A 16,732-nucleotide genomic window follows, 5' to 3' on the forward strand; every position below is an offset into this window, starting at 1 on the left:
TGGAGCAAGATGGTATCTCATTGTTGTTTTGATTTGCATCTCTCTAATAGCTAATGATCGTGAGCATTTCTTCATATGTTTGTTGGCCGCTCAAAAAGCATTTTTAAAAAGACCCCTTAGGAAGATCTGGTGAGGGGAATCAGATTGGAGGTTACAGCCCTATTTTGTCCTAAACCCCTCCCCCCCTTTTAAAAAATTTTCTTTAGAGATATGTTGTTGTTGTTATGTGCCGTCGAGTCAAACCTACGGAAGTAGGATTGCCCAACCTTCCTTCCGAGGAGTGGCTGGTGGGTTTGAACCGCCAGCCGTCTGGTTAGCAGGCAAGTGCCTTAGCCACTATGCTACCAGAGCTCCCATAGTCTATTCTTTTTTAACCACAGTTCACAGTGACCAGGAAGAGTACAGATCTTGAGTCCCTCACATGACAGTATTTATTTTTTGAGCAGAAAAGTGTGATCAAGTTTGCTTTTAAATTTTAAGAGAAAATAAAGCTGCTTTGGCATAGATTCCACCTTCCAGACACAGATCCCAAGATAATGTCTTTTTAAAAAAACTATACAAGCAACCCACGATCCTATACTTGTGTTAAAATAGTACAGCAATAGCTCTTAATAGTGTAAAAGGTGAATGTAGCCCTCTTTAACCCTTCCCATACCTTCCTCCCCAGAGGAGAGCACAGTCGCCGCTTGCATGTACATCCAGGCTTCTGATGTGACAATTACACATCTAGATATTTACACATCTTCTATTTCAAGCAAGTGGGATTCTGTGACTTGCTTTTTTCTCACTTAATAGATCTTTGAGATCCTTCCATATCCATGCACAGAGATCAACCTCATCTTTTCCACAGCTGCATACCATGGATGCAACTGTAATTTATTTGTAATTTTTCAGTGTTAAAAATGGTTCTGCAATGGGCGTCTTTGTTTACATGCAGGCTGAGTTCCTGGATATGCAATTGCAGGTGAAGGAGTGGATAAATTTGCCTTCATCCCTAAAAAGAAAAAAGCTGGTGTTTGGGGGTGGGGGGCTGGTAACTCGCCCTGGTGCTCTGAGAACAAAAGTTCATTGAGCAAGTGAGTGTGGGAAACAAGCTAAATCCCCCTCTTGGCCATTCCTAATTGAGTAGCATTAAAAGTTCCAGAAATTCTTCAGTAGCCACTCACTGTTGAGTGGTTTAAAAAGAGCTATTTGCAAAGGGCATGACTTTTATTCTTTGTACACATTTACCAAAATCTCTCTGAAAGGTTTGGTAAGTGCCACCCAGTGGTTTTTAATCTCTCAAAGACAGGGCAGCATTCAGGTATGAACTTGGCCACATACGTTCCACCTAGCTGGGCGGCAAGGGTGGAGTCAGGTTTGGACTTGGTCCAGAATGCAGGCTGGGACTCTCAGGCCTGTCCCAGCTCCTCACACCAGGTTAAAAAACCCACTGCCAAGGAGTCGATTACAACTCAGAGCGGCCCCTCCTTGGATTTCTGAGGCGGCATCTCTATAGAAGTAGATTGCCCCATCTTCCTTCTGAGGAGTGGTTGGTGGTTTTGAACCGCCAGCCTCCTGGTTAGCAGTCAAATGCCTTAGGCCACACCAGGTTAGAGGGACCAAAGCTGACTGTGGTGGGAGGAGGGGGCATTTCACTCTGGCCTAAGGCTGGCCAGCACTGCGCAAATTGGCTGCAAAGGACCTCTTTCAAGTGCTGAAGAGCAAAGATGTCTTCTTGAGGACTAAGGTGTGCCTGACACAAGCCATGGTATTTTCAATCGCTTCATATGCCTGTGAGAGCTGGACAATGAATAAGGAAGACCAAAGAGGAATTGATGCTTTTGAGCTATGCTATTGGCGAAGAATGCTGAAAGCACCACGGACTGGTAAAAGAACTAACAAGTCTGTCCCGGAGGAAGTGCAGCCAGAATGCTCCTTGGAGGCGAGAATGGCCAGACTTCATCTCACATACTTTGGTCATGTTGTCAGAAGGGACCAGTCCCTGGAGAGGGATGTCATGCTTGGTAAGACGGAGGGTCGACGAAAGAGGAGAAGGCCTCCAACAAGATGGACTGACATGGTGGTAGTGGTGATGGACTCAAGTATAGCAAGAATCATGGAGCTGGCTCAGGACCGGCGGTGTTGTGTCCTGCTGCGCATAGGGTCACTAAGTCGGAGACGACTCGACGGCACCTAACAACAACATAAGGCTGGCTGAGCGGTGACATCCGTCCTTGCAGGCACATTTGGCTTCAGTTAGTCACAGCTCTCCAACACAGAAGAGTGAATTCAGAATCCCTAGGGAAGGAGCAGGCCCAGATGCTTCTGTGACCCCACTGTGATTGTAAGAGGGCCGCCTTTCCCCCACCTTCTCCAATTGGTAAAATCATGATTAACTTCTAGATGTCTCCCACCCCCAAGCCCTCGGTGAGACCTGGTCAGAATAAACCAGTAATGTGAGTAGCTCTGGTTGGTGCGGTGGTTAAAGTGCACAGATGCCAAGTGAAAGGTCATTGGTTTGAACCCACCAGCTCCTCTGTGGGAGAAAGATGTAGGAGTCTGCTTTTGTGAAGATTCTTTGGAAATCCTATGGGGCAATTCTACTCCATCCTACGGGGTTGCTATGAGTCGCAATCAACTCAACGGCAGTAGGTTTTGGTTTTGGTTTTAATGTGTTCTAATAACGCTTTTGTTGTATATCTTTTATAGCACTTAGCACAGACCAGTTTGTCTTCTAGACAAGGAGCTCTGGTGGCACAGTGCCTAAAGCATTTGACCATTAACCAGAAGGCTGGTGGTTCAAACCCACCAGCAGCTGTTTGGAAGGATAATGGGGCAATCTACTTCCATAAAGATTTACCGCCTCGGAAACCCAATGAGACTATAAGTTACGGTCAACTTGAGAATGGTTTTTGGTTTATCTTGCATAGCAAGTATTGTTTTAACTTAGATTGTATGCTAAAGATTAATTTTCCCAAGATGCTTTATCCTCAGTTTATATGATAAAAAGTCAATTGACGATATAAAATATTTTAAAAACATTTGGAGTGTCTTTAGGAGCGTACTAAGGAGCTCTGGTAGCATAGTGCCTAAGGCACTTGACTGCTCACCAGAAGGCTGGCGGTTCAAACCCACCAGCCACTCCTCGGAAGGAAGGTTGGGCAATCCTACTTCCGTAGTGATACTGCCTCGGAAACCCAAGGAGGGGTTGCTATGAGTCGGGGACCACTCGACGGCAAACAACAACAACAAGGTTGGTAAGAGGCCCGCGGTTCCACGCTCCCTCGGGTCACGCCCCGCCCCCTTCCCGGACACGCCCCCTGCTCGGCCCCGCCTCGCCCCAGGTACTACCCGGGACTCCGCCCCCGCCTCCATAGTTACCGCTCGGTGGAGGCGGCGGCCATCTTGGCGGCGGAGCGATGAACGGACCAAACCCGAAGGCTGTGGCTGCGGGGTCGGCGGCTGGGCCCGGGGGGCTGGTGACTGGCAAGGAGGAAAAGAAGAAGGCGGGCGTTGGCGTCCTGAACCGGCTGAAGGCGCGGCGGCAGGCGCCCCAGCACGCGGCCGACGACGGCAACAGGGCAGCGGTCACCGAGCAGGAGCTGCTGGCGCTGGACTCCATCCGGCCCGAGCACGTCCTGAGCCTCAGCCGGGTCACCGAGAGTGAGTGCAGGGCCTGCCGCGCCCTCCCCTCGCGTCGGGCCTGGGCCTCTGGTAGCCGTCAGCAGGCCCGGCCGCTCCCCGCTGCGGCTAGCCCCAGGGTCCCCAGGCCCTTCGCGGGCCTGGCCGCGCGTCCCACAGCTTCGCGGGCGGGGTCCGCCCTCCCGCGCCTTCACTCAGGGCTCGACTTGGACGTAAGCGCGTTCCCGGAGGCCGACCACGCCACGCTTCCCCTAGGCTGCCGGGTTCCTGATCCTAGCTGCACATGATTGGGGAGGGCACCCACTTCAGCGGGCCGGGGGCCGCGGCCCCCTAATAAGTGGGTCCCTTGTCCCCTCAGTCTGGAACCCCTCTAAGCAGCAGTGAGCTCAGCCAGGCCCAAGCCGCTCTCCCCAGCTTCCGCAGCCCTGTGCCAGGCCGGAACCCCGACCTGCTGTCTCCCGCTCCGCTTCCCTCGGGGCGTGACAGCCCCTCCCCCCCGGGCAGCCTGCCTGGGCCCCTCTCGTCCCCCTTCATGTCCCCGGCGTTGCCTGTGTGCGCGCGCGCGCAGGTGTGCTCTTCCTTCTTCAAACGTGCACATTTAAAACTGCCACATTAAAAACACAAAAGTTTCAGTTCATAGACAAAACCTGAAAATATGACTCCTGTGTTTGACATTTGTTCTGGGGAATTGAGGATTGTGTTCAGGGTTTCAGGATTGCGGTTTTTCACGAAATGCAACCATCTTGCACCTTCCCATTGCTCTAGAGAAAGGCAGGAAGAAATTATCGCCCACCCTGTCCTGGATCTCCTTCCTGTTCTGTTCTCTTCCAGCCGAGCTCTGACTTGGGCCTTCTTTTGCTGCTGTTTCCCCCCCGCCCCGGGAGTTTGCGGTCACCTGGTCAGGCCTGCCCTGCCCATCCCCCCACGTCCCAACTTGTAACGCTGCAACCCCAGCAGGGATGGGTACAACACCTTAATGGACCAAGGTCGCCACAGTGTCCCTTGCTGAACTGCTTTAAGTGGCCAGGCCAGGGTTGCTGAGGTACCTCTGGGAGCTGCCGGCAGCTGCAGTGACTTGTGATGAGGGTCTGGGGGAAGTGGGCCTTGGTCCAACCTGCTTGGAAGGGAAGCCCCGGTGCTTGCAGTGGTTTTAATTTGTTTCTGCATGTTTTGCCGTCCCCATTTTCAGCTCTGTTTGGGTTCAGGTTGTCCTTTGCATGCCCAGGTGTATCTTTAGAGGGTCTTGCTCTTCAGTTTAATTGAAACTGTGAATAAGCAGCTTCTGTGCTGATCCAGTTGTCACTCGGGGTTCTGCAAGTACGGAAATATTCAGAGCCTGACTTCTCTAACCTCATGCTTTCTCCCAAAATCAAGGGTGAGTTAAACCCTTCTCCCACTGCTCTTAAGCAGTATATTCCAGGTGGGTGCTTGAGTCCTATTTTGGGGTTTGAGATTGGTGCTGTTGCCAAAACCAGCCTGCAGCTTACTGGTGGAAACACCACACTCTACTTCGCAGGTCAGAGCTTGGTGACTTCTCAAATTTGTTCCTCTTCTTCATGTCTGTTCTATTCAGCTTCTCTTAAGGAGTTCTGGTGCCATAGTGGTTAATGCATTTGGCTGTTAACCAAAAGGTTGGCGGTTCAAATCCACCATTTGCTCCGTGAGAGAGAGAGAGGGCAGTCTGCTTCCGTAAAGATTTACAGCCTTGGAAACCCTGTGGGGCGGTTCTTCCCTGTCCCATAGGGTTGCTGTGAGTCAGAGTTGACTTGATGGCAGTGAGTTTTGGTTTCTAACGGCGCAGAAACAATCTCAGTGGTTTGTTTTTTAAAATACATTTTCTTGAAATACAATATTTGTACAGTGAAATACACAAAACTAAAGTGATGTGGGTCATTTTCTCAGTGGGTTTTTGAGAGTTGAGGTATAATCAGTAGCTTTCAAGTTTGCCATCTTCCTGGAGAGACAGCTTGTAAAACACGAAGCAACTATCGCACGAAGGCAGTGAAGACAGAACGCCACAATGAGTGGTGGAGAGAAGGTGCTGTCTGGAGTCAGTGGAGGAGAATCTTCGTCCGTAACTCACGACGTTGTCTAGGGTCAGCGCTATGTGGATGAGCTGCTCAGGTTCTTACAGGCTCTGCTCGCTTTGACCTGATGTCTCCGCTGGCAAATCCAGCCAGTGTCACCTGTGTATGCCTGGCCCATTGCCAGATTTTGTACAGTTCATAAGCTGAGAATGATTTTTACATTTTTAATGGTTAAAAAAAATCAACATTTTGTGAGATGTGATAATTATATGACATTGATATTGCAGTGGCCGTATTGGGTCAGTCATGCTACAAGAGCAGCCCAGTTGAGTGGCTTTGACGGATACCATAAAAGGTTTACAGTCTGATCCTTTACAGAAAAAGTTTGCTGACTCCTGCTTTATAGTGTTCCTGGTTGAGAAACAAGTGCTATAATTCTCGTTGTTGTTGTTTGGTGCCAGTGAATTGATTTTTGACTCATCCTGACCCAATGTGACAGAATGGGGCTGCCCCACAGGGTTTTCTAGGCTGTAATCTTTACAGGAAAAGATCATCAGGTCTTTCTGCCACAGAGCCGTTGGGTGGCTTTGAACTGCCAGCCTTTCAGTTAACAGCTGAGGCTTAACCGTTGTGCCACCAGGGGTCCTTTTATATTATCCATTAAAAAAAAAAAACTGCTGTTCCATGGCGACCCTATGGGACAGAGTAGAACAACCCAGTAGTGTTTCCAAAGTTAGAAATCTATGTAGAAGCAGACTGTCACATCTTTGTCCTGCAGGACAGCTGGTGGGTTAGAATGACAATCGTTTTGTGAGCAGCTGAGCGCTTAATCACTGTGCCACTGGGGCTCCTATATTAGTCATTAGATCAGTGTAAGTGTTTTAAAATAGGTTTTAAATGATCTGTTCTTCTGGGACAAGTTTATAGATCATAAAAGATTTATAGGCCATTTTGAGGTGTTTCCCAAGAAAATCCTCCTTTCCCGTCCTGTTTCTAAGATATGAAAATATAAAATAGGACAATCTCTCATTCAAGCCCTGTTCATGGGCTTTTTTTCTTTCTTGGATCCTTTAGTTCTCTTCACACAAATTTTATTTGGGACAACATGGTGGTAGCATAGTGCCTAAGGCACTTGACTGCTAACCAGAAGGCTGGCGGTTCAAACCCACCAGCCACTCCTTGGAAGGAAGGTTGGGCATTCCTACTTCCGTAGTGATACTGCCTCGGAAACCCAAGGAGGGGTCGCTATGAGTCGGGGCCGACTCGATGGCAAATAACAACAACAACAACAACAACATAAAAAGAAAACGTGAATTTGGGTGAAAACTGGGGAATTAAGCAAAGAAATAAATGAAAAAGTAAACAATTTAGAGAATTCTTTAACAACATTGATCCCTTTCATTTTCAGATTATTTATGTAAACCTGAAGACAATATCTACAGTATTGATTTCACTCGCTTCAAGATTCGCGATCTGGAGACAGGGACAGTGCTTTTTGAGATCGCCAAACCGTGCGTTTCAGGTAGGCCTTGATATCACGGCACTCGCTCTATAGTCGGAGCCAAAGGTGCCCGAGGCTCTGACTTCTGCATGCCCTTGCATAGGGTGCCATGGGTTCCGGTGTATTCCGCTTCCACAACCTCCCTCCTGACCCAAGCATTCTTTGTCCATTGGCAAGACTGATGGCCTGTCAGGCGTGCTTGTCAGAAGCTGTGTTGGGAGGCTGGTGTTTGTTGAGTATCTACTCTCTGCTGGTCACTGCATTACACAACTGTACGTGCACATCAGTTCATGTGACCCTCACACTTCTGGGAGGAATTGCTGTCATCCCCATCTTACAGATAAAGAAACTGAGGCTCCGAATTTCCAAGTGACTTTCCTGTGGTCCTCTGCTCTTTCATGGGATCAGTTGCCTCCAGTTAGAAAAGGAATCCTTGAAAACAGGCAATAATGAGGAAAGCTCACCTGAGTCTTGAGTCTGGGACCTTCTGGGAGGGAGACACTGAGATTTCTAGTTTAGGCCACTGGCAGTTTCACCCAGTCTTCTCCTCTTTCCTTTAAATAGTTCTTCAGATTTCCTACTGAGTCTTGGTTTGGATTTGAATCTCCATCATTTTCTGGAAGAGTAAAGAGCCCAGATCCATGAACTCATCTACTTAAATTAGTCTTGAATAGGCACTTCCTGTGCTTAGATGCTGTTCCAAGGTGATTCATTTCCCTTTAAAACCAAAAAAACCCCAAACCCACTGCTATCAAATCGATTCCAACTCATAGCAACTCTATAGGACAGAGTACAATTGCCCTGTAGGGTTTGCAAGGCTGTAATCCTTTTTTGTTAAAATTGTGATTTGGGTAAAAGTTTATAGAGCAAATGGTTGAATGGTTCTCTATTCAACAATCCACACACATTCTGTTTTGTGACATTTACTGCAGTCTCCAAACTGTAACAACATTCTTCCCACTTCCTCCCTGTGCCACCCTTCCCTTTGTTCTTCCTTCCCACCTCTCCTGCCTTCTAGCTCTGTCCCTGGCAAATGCTGTCCTCTTGATCTCATGTGCTTGATTGTTGTAACGAGTGCATCCCCTCCTGAGAGTACTGTTCACCCTACAGGCCTGTCGATTGGCTGCCAGTAGAATCATGGGGATTCATTTCAGTTTCTAGCTTGAAGGGTGTCTGAGGGCCATAGTCTCAGGGCTTCAGCCAGTCTTCATCAAACCAGTAAGCCTGGTCTTTCTACGAGTTTGCGTTTCGTTCCACATTTTCCCCCACTCGATCCCCATGTGATTCCTTTCAGAGCAGTTAGCAGTGCTACCCAGGTCCCATCTAGTTCTGGTCTCAGGGTCATGGAAGCTAGGGTTCCTTTGAATTAATTGTTTCCTGAATCTTTGATTTTCTTCACTCTTCTTTGCTCTGGCTGGAGAGAGACCTATGCAGTTGTACCTTACATGGCCAGTCACAAGCTTTTCTTAAAAAGTTCAAAAAAATTTTAATGTGATTTAGGTGAAAGTTTACAGAGCAATTCATTTTAATTTTTCATACAGTAGTTCATGCACATTTTATTTCATGACATTGACTGTAATTCCACACAATGTAACAGCTCTCTTCCCATTCCTCCTCATAGTTCTCTCTTCCCTGTGTCTTTCCCTCTCATGCACTCCTGTCCCCTGAGCTGTCTCCCTGTGCAAGCACTGCCCTTCTGTTCTCCCACAATTGATCTCTCCATGGAGTGTATCTACCTGAGGTAAATGTTCATCCCATATGCCTGTCTTTTGTTTGGCTGGAAGACACAGGAGTGAGTTTGGTTCCAGACCTGAAGGGTAACTAAGGGCCGTAGTTTCAGGGGTTTCACCAGGCTCCATCAGACCAGCAAATCTGGTTTTTTTTTTTTTAATAATTTTGTGTTTTGTTCCACATTGTTCTCCTACTCTGTCGATCGCCCTCTGCGTGGTTGACAGTGGTAGCCAGGTACCATCTTGTTCTTCTGGTCTCATCGTCTTATAGGCTGAGGATCACATGGTCTACCAGGCCCTTGGACTGATTTATTTCCGTGTGTCTTTGGTTTTCTTCATTTTTATTTGCTCTGGACGAGGAGAGACCCATCGTTGTATCTAGATGGCCTCTTGCAAGCTTCTAAGACCTCAGTTGCGCTCCTCACCAAAGTAGGATGTAGGACAATGTTTTTGTGTAGTACGTCGTGCCACTTGAGCTTGATGTGCCCTGTGACCATGGTTCCAAGCCCACAGGTCCAACTACTTGCTCCCTCTGGGTAGCTGGCTGTAGCCAAGAAGCCACCACAACCTTGCCCCTTGTCAGCTCTACACCTGCACATACATACAGCACGTACAAATACGCATGTGAAAACATCGTCTGCACCCTATACATGGTCATGGGCACCCCTCCACCCCACCTAGACATACCTGATCGTTCAGCCTGTCTGCCCATCTGTCCACCCATGGATCAATGCTTGCCATCACTGACAATGCAGCACTGTACACACTCAAAGGCTTTGAAGACCCCAGTCACTACTCACCAAAGTGGGCTGCAGAACATTGTGGTGGTGGACAGTTGACCTTAGTGTCCCCCAAGACTGTGCTCCTGAGTCTCCAGAGACTCATTCCCTCAAGGTGTTTGGTCACGATTAAAATGTTTTTATAACTTTTTCCCCTGTGTACCCTGCTACATTCATGGATTTATTTGCAGCACATTTAAATTCATAGGTAGAGATCAAGGCTATAATCTTTATGGAAGCAGACTGCCACGTCTTTCTCCTGTGGAATGACTGTTAGGTTCAAACTTGCGACCTTCTGGTTAGCAGCCATATGCCCTGACCGCTGCTCTACCTGAGCTGCATTTCTCTCTAGGAGACCATGTATGTCTTTGGAGCTATCACTGGAGATATAGCGCCCCCTGGAGTTAATCAGTTATTAGAACACCAGTGCAGATACACTTCATAGTATCAATCGTTGTCTGAAATGACTTTTTTTTTTTCTTATAGAGCTATTCTCTTCTGATTTGCTACTTAAAAACGCCTCCAGATTTGATGAGCCAGGCATTACTGTCCTGGACAGTCGAAAGACTTCCCTCCAGTCCCGGCTCCGACGAATAACAGCCTAGACTAGAGTCTAGGCTACTCGTATTTTCCATGCTGTCACGTCTAGTACTTACGAGGGTGGCTAAAGGCTCGAGCTAGTGAGTACTTAACTATGTACGGGAGGGCAACGGCCAGCCAGCTTCCTGGGTCTGTGGTGTTTATACCCCTAAGTCACATGTCCTCAGAAAGTTTCAGGGGCCCCAGGGTTATCACAGGTGTGTGGATTTGGATTAGACTGGGCTCCGAGTAGTCGTTGCAGTACAAAAGTGAGCTATCTTGAGGAGCAGCTGTAGATACTGTGAAGTGTCTTTACCCTTAGGGATCTTGATTCGCTCAGCATAGCCCCATCCCGAACCAGCAGCCTCCTTTGGCACTTGCTGTGATGAATCTGAATCCATGTGTGGATTTGACCTGACTCCCTGTAAATCGCATCGGAGGAGCGAGGGCTCTAGATCCCTGGGTACAAACCCCTACTCAGTCTGGTTACCCACTTGCTCTTAGGCTTGTCACAGGGGCAGAGATGTTTAGATGCTGACAAGGGCTTTTTATATTGTTCATCCTGGTAGTGCGGTGGTGAAGCACTCGGCTGCTATCTGAAAGGTCGTCAGTTCGAACCCACCAGCCGCTTCTGCAGGAGAAAAGACTTGGTGATCTGCTCCTGTAAAGGTCACAGCCTAGGAAACCCTGTGAGGAGTTCTGCTCTGTCCTATAGGGTCTCTTTGAGTCGGAATCGATTCGACAGCACAGAGCAACATGTTCAGTTTAGACCTGGAGAAAAAAATCTTCGTTGGACACTGGATGGTTCCTAGCACGAACTTAGTCTGTGCTCACCTTGGTAGTAGTCTGATGATCTTGTAACTCTCATCTCCTTGGCTTGGGGATGGACTGGACAAACTGGCATCCTTGCCTTGTGGAGCCTCACACAGGCACCACCCGTTATCCCTTGCCCACCTGCTTCACGCTTTCCTAGGTGGTCAGAGCTTTGGGCCTGGTATGGCCCCAAATAGCCATTAGTCCAAGGAAATACAGAACCCCAAGGCTGTAGGCCATTGTCTTTAATTTTTGTCGTTGTTATTATTGTTGTTTTTAATCTTATGGCATTGTCTTTCATTTAAATCACAAAATTACTTCTAGTGGTTTGTCTTCACTGCCTGTCAAGTGAAGGAGCCTTTTGACTACTTCCAACTTTTATCATCTTATTCTTTTGGTTGGTGGCTAGCACTTCCACTTGGTCACCAGCAGGCCTCGTCTGTCTAATGCAGACCGTGTCAAGGTGAAGCCCTGCTTGTGTTCCAGGTTTCACCCTCAGGGCAGGGCCCAAGCCCCCAAATTACATCAAAGGCAAAGAGCTTTGAGTTTCAGAACAGGCTTCAAGTCACTTGGGCCCTGGAATAAATTCCACCTCCCTCCGTCTACTGTTTGAGTGACTTTGGACACGTTACTTCTCTGCGGTTCAGCTTCCCTAACTAAAATGGAGGTGCTAATAGCACCTTGTGTGAGGATTCTGGAAGCGTTTAGCACAGGGCCTGGCGTGCAGCAAGTGCGCAGTAAGTATTGGCCAGCTGACCGGTCACTGGTGGTTGTGTTGCCTGGCCTGATGGTGGAGCTCTTGGACCCGTGGGGCCAGGAAGGTGCACTCAAGTCTCGTGTGCTTTTTCAGATCAAGAGGAGGAGGAGGAGGAGGGTGGAGACGTGGATGTCAGTGCGGGGCGTTTCGTCCGCTATCAGTTCACACCAGCATTTCTGCGCCTGCGGACAGTTGGGGCTACGTGAGTACTGGTATCCCTGAGGGAGGGCTTTCTTGTGCAGGAAGAAAATGCTCTCGGGTGGCGTTTGAGGGTGGCTTAGAGGAGGGAACACGGCAAGTAGGCTCACAAAGATTTGTCTTGCAGGGTGGAGTTCACGGTGGGAGAGAAACCTGTGTCAAACTTCCGGATGATCGAACGGCACTATTTCCGGGAACGCTTGCTGAAAAATTTTGATTTTGACTTTGGCTTCTGCATCCCCAGCAGTAGGAACACCTGCGAACACATCTATGAGTTTCCCCAGCTTTCTGAGGATGTCAGTACGTATCCCCCAACTTGCACCTCCCCCTAGGTTCTTAGGGCTCGGAGGAATGAGCCTTGGCTTCTCCATGTGTTCCAACGCCCTTGTTTTGCACATGAGAGAAATAGTGACGTGACATGCACTTGGTCATTTGGCCTCAGGCTTTCTGTTTCCTGTCTTCTCCTTCAAACTCTGAGTCTGCCCTGTGGGAACCTGGGGGCTTTTAATAATGGAGGCTGCCCTTCTTCAGTGCCTGCTGTGGGAGAGAGAGGGAGCTAAGAGGAGGCCTGCGACATCTCTGGGACTCCAGTGAGATACAGCCCTCTCGGCTGTCCTGCTCATCCTGCTTTTCTCTGGGTTCTACTCACTGGCTTCTTCCTTAGTCCTTCACATTTTTCCTTAATAAGAGCTGCCTGTGAAACTGCAGGCTGAATGGAATTGGAGGGCTGAGGGCCCTCCTCTCTCGGTTGAGAGTGGTTAGAGAAACTGTTCCAGTAGATGCAGTGGGAAATGGGGTGCTGTTGTCGGTTGTGGAGCGGAAGGAGTGAGTGACGAAGCAGTATCCTAGGAAGAGCGGTCGTGTAGTTGTGTGCGGGTAGACCTAGGGCGAAGCTCGGGGCCAGGCTGCTGCACAGCGCCGGTGAGGGAAGAGATGGGCTGAACTCGGGAGAACAGGCTGTGTTGCCATCTGTTTCCGTGACCTGGGTCCAGCTGTCTCAGGTTCACGTCCCCTGTGGTAATTAGCAAAATTGCTCCAGAACATTGATGTGGGTGTGAGCGAGTGGTGTCCTGTGAAAAGCAGTGGGGTTTAGTCGGGTTGTGGGGAAGGATCTACACACACTGGCTGGTTTTCTCAGAATCCCGCCCAGATCCTTAAAGATGGTCGTATTTTGGAAACCAGCCAGCCTTTGCTCTGGTGGCACTGCTGTTCCCGGTAGAGTGAGGCTGGCTGAGATGCGGGGCAGGCTGTTTATGACAGCGTCTGACCCAAGCTTGACCCTGGCTCCCCAGGTATGTAGGTACTTGGCAGAAAAAATTTTGTGTAGATGACTAGTTTTTACTCAAGGGAATATAATTTTCATCTTGATGCCAAATAAGCTAAAAGAATTTAGAGATCACTATTCTGGATATAGGAGCTCTGGTAGCATAGTGCCTAAGGCACTTGACTGCTAACCAGAAGGCTGGCGGTTCAAACCCACCAGCCACTCCTCGGAAGGAAGGTTGGGCAATCTACTTCCATAGTGATACTGCCTCGGAAACCCAAGGAGGGGTCACTACGAGTCAGGTCCAACTTGATGGCACATAACAACAACAACAACATTCTGGATATAAGGAACTCTGATGGTGTAGTGGTTAAGGCATTTGGTTGCTAACCAAAAGGTCAGTAATTCGAACCCACCACCAGCTCTGTGGAAGAAAGATGAAGCCATCTGCTTCCATAAAGATTTACAGCCTTTGAAACCCAGTGGGCGTCCGCTGTGAGTCAGAATCGACTTGATGGCAGTGAGTTTGCTTTGGTTTTGGTACTCTGGATATAAGTAATATAGCTTGGCTTGGGTGGGTTCAATTCTTAGTTTAATTGTCTGAAGGATAGCATTTTTCTCCAGAGAACTCAATATAGCATGTGATCGTTAGAACAGCTCAGAGGTGGTGACTGTTAATTCTCTTTACTTTCTGGCATTGTAAGAGAGGCCGGGGAGATTGTCTGAACAAGCGAGACTTAAATTCAGACCCTGAGACAAGCAGACCTGTTGCTGGATTGCTTGGGATCTCGCCCTCGGCCATCTCTGGGGCAGACTCCTTGGCGTTTGTCCCCTCTTGAGTTGTCGGTGAGGATTTCTCGAGCTGTCGTGGGTGGCCATGGGAAGTGACGCAGTGAGGCCCAGCTGTCTGAGTTGGTACTGAAATGTCTGGAAAGTAGAGAAACAGACCAGAAGCCAGGGCTAGCCTGCTCAGCCGAGGGCAGAGTCGGCCATTGTGGTCCCTGTGGGCGGCCGGGTGAGCATGTTTCCTGGGTGCAGACAGTGAGCACCCAGGCTGCACAGGGCCAGGGAGGCCCGTGCCAGAGCGTGGGCTGCATTCTGACATTGAAGTTGAGCTCATGTTCAGTTTAGAGGCCTCTCCTCACCAGTTCTCCCGGCTCTCAAGGGCTGTCTCCCTCTGTGCCAACATTATCCTGGCAGAATACTCGTGCATTTCCTAGAAGGGCCAGCTAGTGACTTTTATTTATTCATGATTGAAATTTTTAACTTTGTGACTTGGGTGAGATTTTTGCCAAGCAGATGAGTTTTATATTCAACAGTTAGTGTGTAGATTGTGTTTGAGGTACTGGTTACGTTCCCCACAGTGTGACATCTCCCCTCCCCTCCTCCCTGTGGTTACCCTTTCCCTGAGTCCTTGCTCATGCACTCATGCCTCCCTACATTTCTCCCTGTGCAAATGCTGCCCCTCCGATCTCCATGCATCTCCCTGACCTAGTGACTTTTAGAGGGGACACTAAGCTGTTCTCACTGAGCCCCTGGAGCAGACTCACTCCTAACTTGTTCCTTTCCTGACTTGTAGTTCGACTGATGATTGAACACCCTTATGAGACCCGCTCGGACAGCTTCTACTTCGTTGACAACAAGCTGATAATGCACAACAAGGCCGATTATGCCTATAATGGAGGCCAGTAGCTGCTGCAGGAGCCGCAGGGGAGGTGCTTGGCTGCAGCCACAACGTCCGGACACACACAGGTGCTTGAAGCTGCTGTTTTCAACACACGTCCTGAGCCCGGCCCCAGGAAGTCCAGGCTGGCGCGGGGGCAGGCTCCTGTGCTCCAGGGGAGGTGCCGAGTCGGGCTGTGTTTTCCTCCCCAGTATTTTTTCTCCTCCCTCCCCCCTGCCCCTTAGGTTGCAGAGGTATTATAGTCAAAGATTAGGATAAGGCTCCTGGATCCCAGATAACAAGGGAGGTGTGTGCATGTGTGGTTAGAGCAGCTGCGGGTTGTCTGGAGGGAGCTCTGTCTTGCCCCGCAGAGCTGTGCTCAGATGAGACCGCTCCGGCTGGGCCGCCTGCAGGCGGGCAGCTCTTGCCCGCATCCCAGGGAGCTCCTCCTCTCACAGCTGGTCCTCAGCCTGTGCCTAGTCCTGACTGCCTGGGAGAAGCGCCAAGATGGGCTGGTACCAGGAGGTTGAGGTTTGAATCCTGAGATGGGCAGCACTGCCAAACTGAAAGAGGCATTTTGCAGGAGGCCTGCTCACCTGTGTGATGGTCAGGGTCTCGCTGGGGTAGACCAGCGCCCCAGCCTGGCAGTGCCTTCCTGCTCTCGCTTGGGAGGAAACTGGAGTTAGCTCTGCTTCTCTCGGCCCTAACTTTGGTGTCTCTCCTGAAATCAAATGTGTCAGTTTTGCTCATGGAATAGTAGTATCTGCCAAGGCCACAGGAGGCCTTTTCATTACTATTTTTTAAATTCCAGACTTCACCCTGGAGGTTTTATAAAACGTCAGTGGTGGTCCGAGCACAGCACAGGTGAGGTGCACCTGGACTTCTGACGGTATTAATCAGGCCCCGGGGCTGCTCTGGCTCGTGATGGGGCTAACTAGTTCCGAACAGCAGCCACGTTCCAGGCAGGGCTGGCTCTTCTCTCCACAGCACAGCCTGGAGGACTGGCCTCTTATGGGGAGTTGCCTCTGAAACGCTGAGCATTTCTTATTTAGGAAGGTTTTCCTAGGTTGCCTTTGTGTTGAAGCAGTTTCTGGAACCACCCTGGAAGGTCAAACCTAAGTAACACAAATTCTCATCCTTCAGAATGCTGCTTGGCGTTTTCTCGGATGTTTGGGAGGGGTGATAGTGGCTGGGGTGGACTACATGAGGGATGTGTTCTGGAAAAAGCATCCTGGTGCTTGGGAGGAAGGCCAGCCCTGCCCCCGCCGCTGCGTGCATCCAGCCACCAGTGTTGTTCCCTGTTTAGACTCCGGGGCTGAGTGCTCTGGAACCGTGGCCCAGCCCTCTGTGCCACCATAGTCTGGGCATGCCCTCTGCTGGCAGCTGTCTCTTGGAGAGAGTACTCGAGTTCCCCTGGGTCCAACCATGGAAGGAAAAGATTGGGCCCTGCAGAAAGGATGCGTCACACCAGACCAGGGGAAATTCAGAGGTTGAGTCCACATCCAGGTGCCTTCCATTGGCTTTGCCAACGGGCTGCTCGAGAGACGGCATTGCTACTTTCCCTCCTCCTCATCTGTGGACAGATAACAGCACTGTCTCCTTGCTTGTTTTCCTCGTTGTGGGGCCCCTCCCAGGATTTATGTGTCCCAAACAGTCCCCTGTGTGGGACGGAAGCCCCATCAGGAGAGATTCTGTTACAGGACACTGAAATTTCAACCAGGCTCTAATCTCTGGAGCTGCCCAGCGGGTGTCTGGGAGATGTTCCCCAGGGCAGCCTATGTCGTGAGTCCTGTGGGC

General features: G+C 49.6%; 1 protein-coding gene across 1 annotated transcript; it reads left to right on the forward strand.

The window, feature by feature from the left end:
- The first annotated feature begins 3,401 nt into the window (after positions 1-3,401).
- On the forward strand, positions 3,402-14,964 carry UNC119B (unc-119 lipid binding chaperone B). Its single transcript, XM_007938227.1, has 5 exons — positions 3,402-3,645; positions 7,060-7,173; positions 11,904-12,012; positions 12,136-12,308; positions 14,852-14,964. The coding sequence occupies exons 1-5, from the start codon at positions 3,402-3,404 to the stop codon at positions 14,962-14,964; spliced, it is 753 nt and encodes a 250-aa protein (XP_007936418.1).
- The last annotated feature ends 1,768 nt before the right edge of the window (positions 14,965-16,732 follow it).

This window comes from Orycteropus afer, unplaced genomic scaffold (assembly GCF_000298275.1).
Source record: "Orycteropus afer afer isolate SDZICR_OR568_19922 unplaced genomic scaffold, OryAfe1.0 scaffold00048, whole genome shotgun sequence".
NCBI classification, from domain to species: Eukaryota; Metazoa; Chordata; class Mammalia; order Tubulidentata; family Orycteropodidae; genus Orycteropus; species Orycteropus afer.

Coding starts and splice junctions, on each gene's coding strand:
- UNC119B (XM_007938227.1), top strand. CDS start 3,402: ATGAACGGACCAAACCCGAAGGCTGTGGCTGCGGGGTCGGCGGCTGGG. Junction 7,174..11,903: donor CGCCAAACCGTGCGTTTCAG/GTAGGCCTTGAT, acceptor GTGCTTTTTCAG/ATCAAGAGGAGGAGGAGGAG. Junction 12,309..14,851: donor CCAGCTTTCTGAGGATGTCA/GTACGTATCCCC, acceptor CCTGACTTGTAG/TTCGACTGATGATTGAACAC.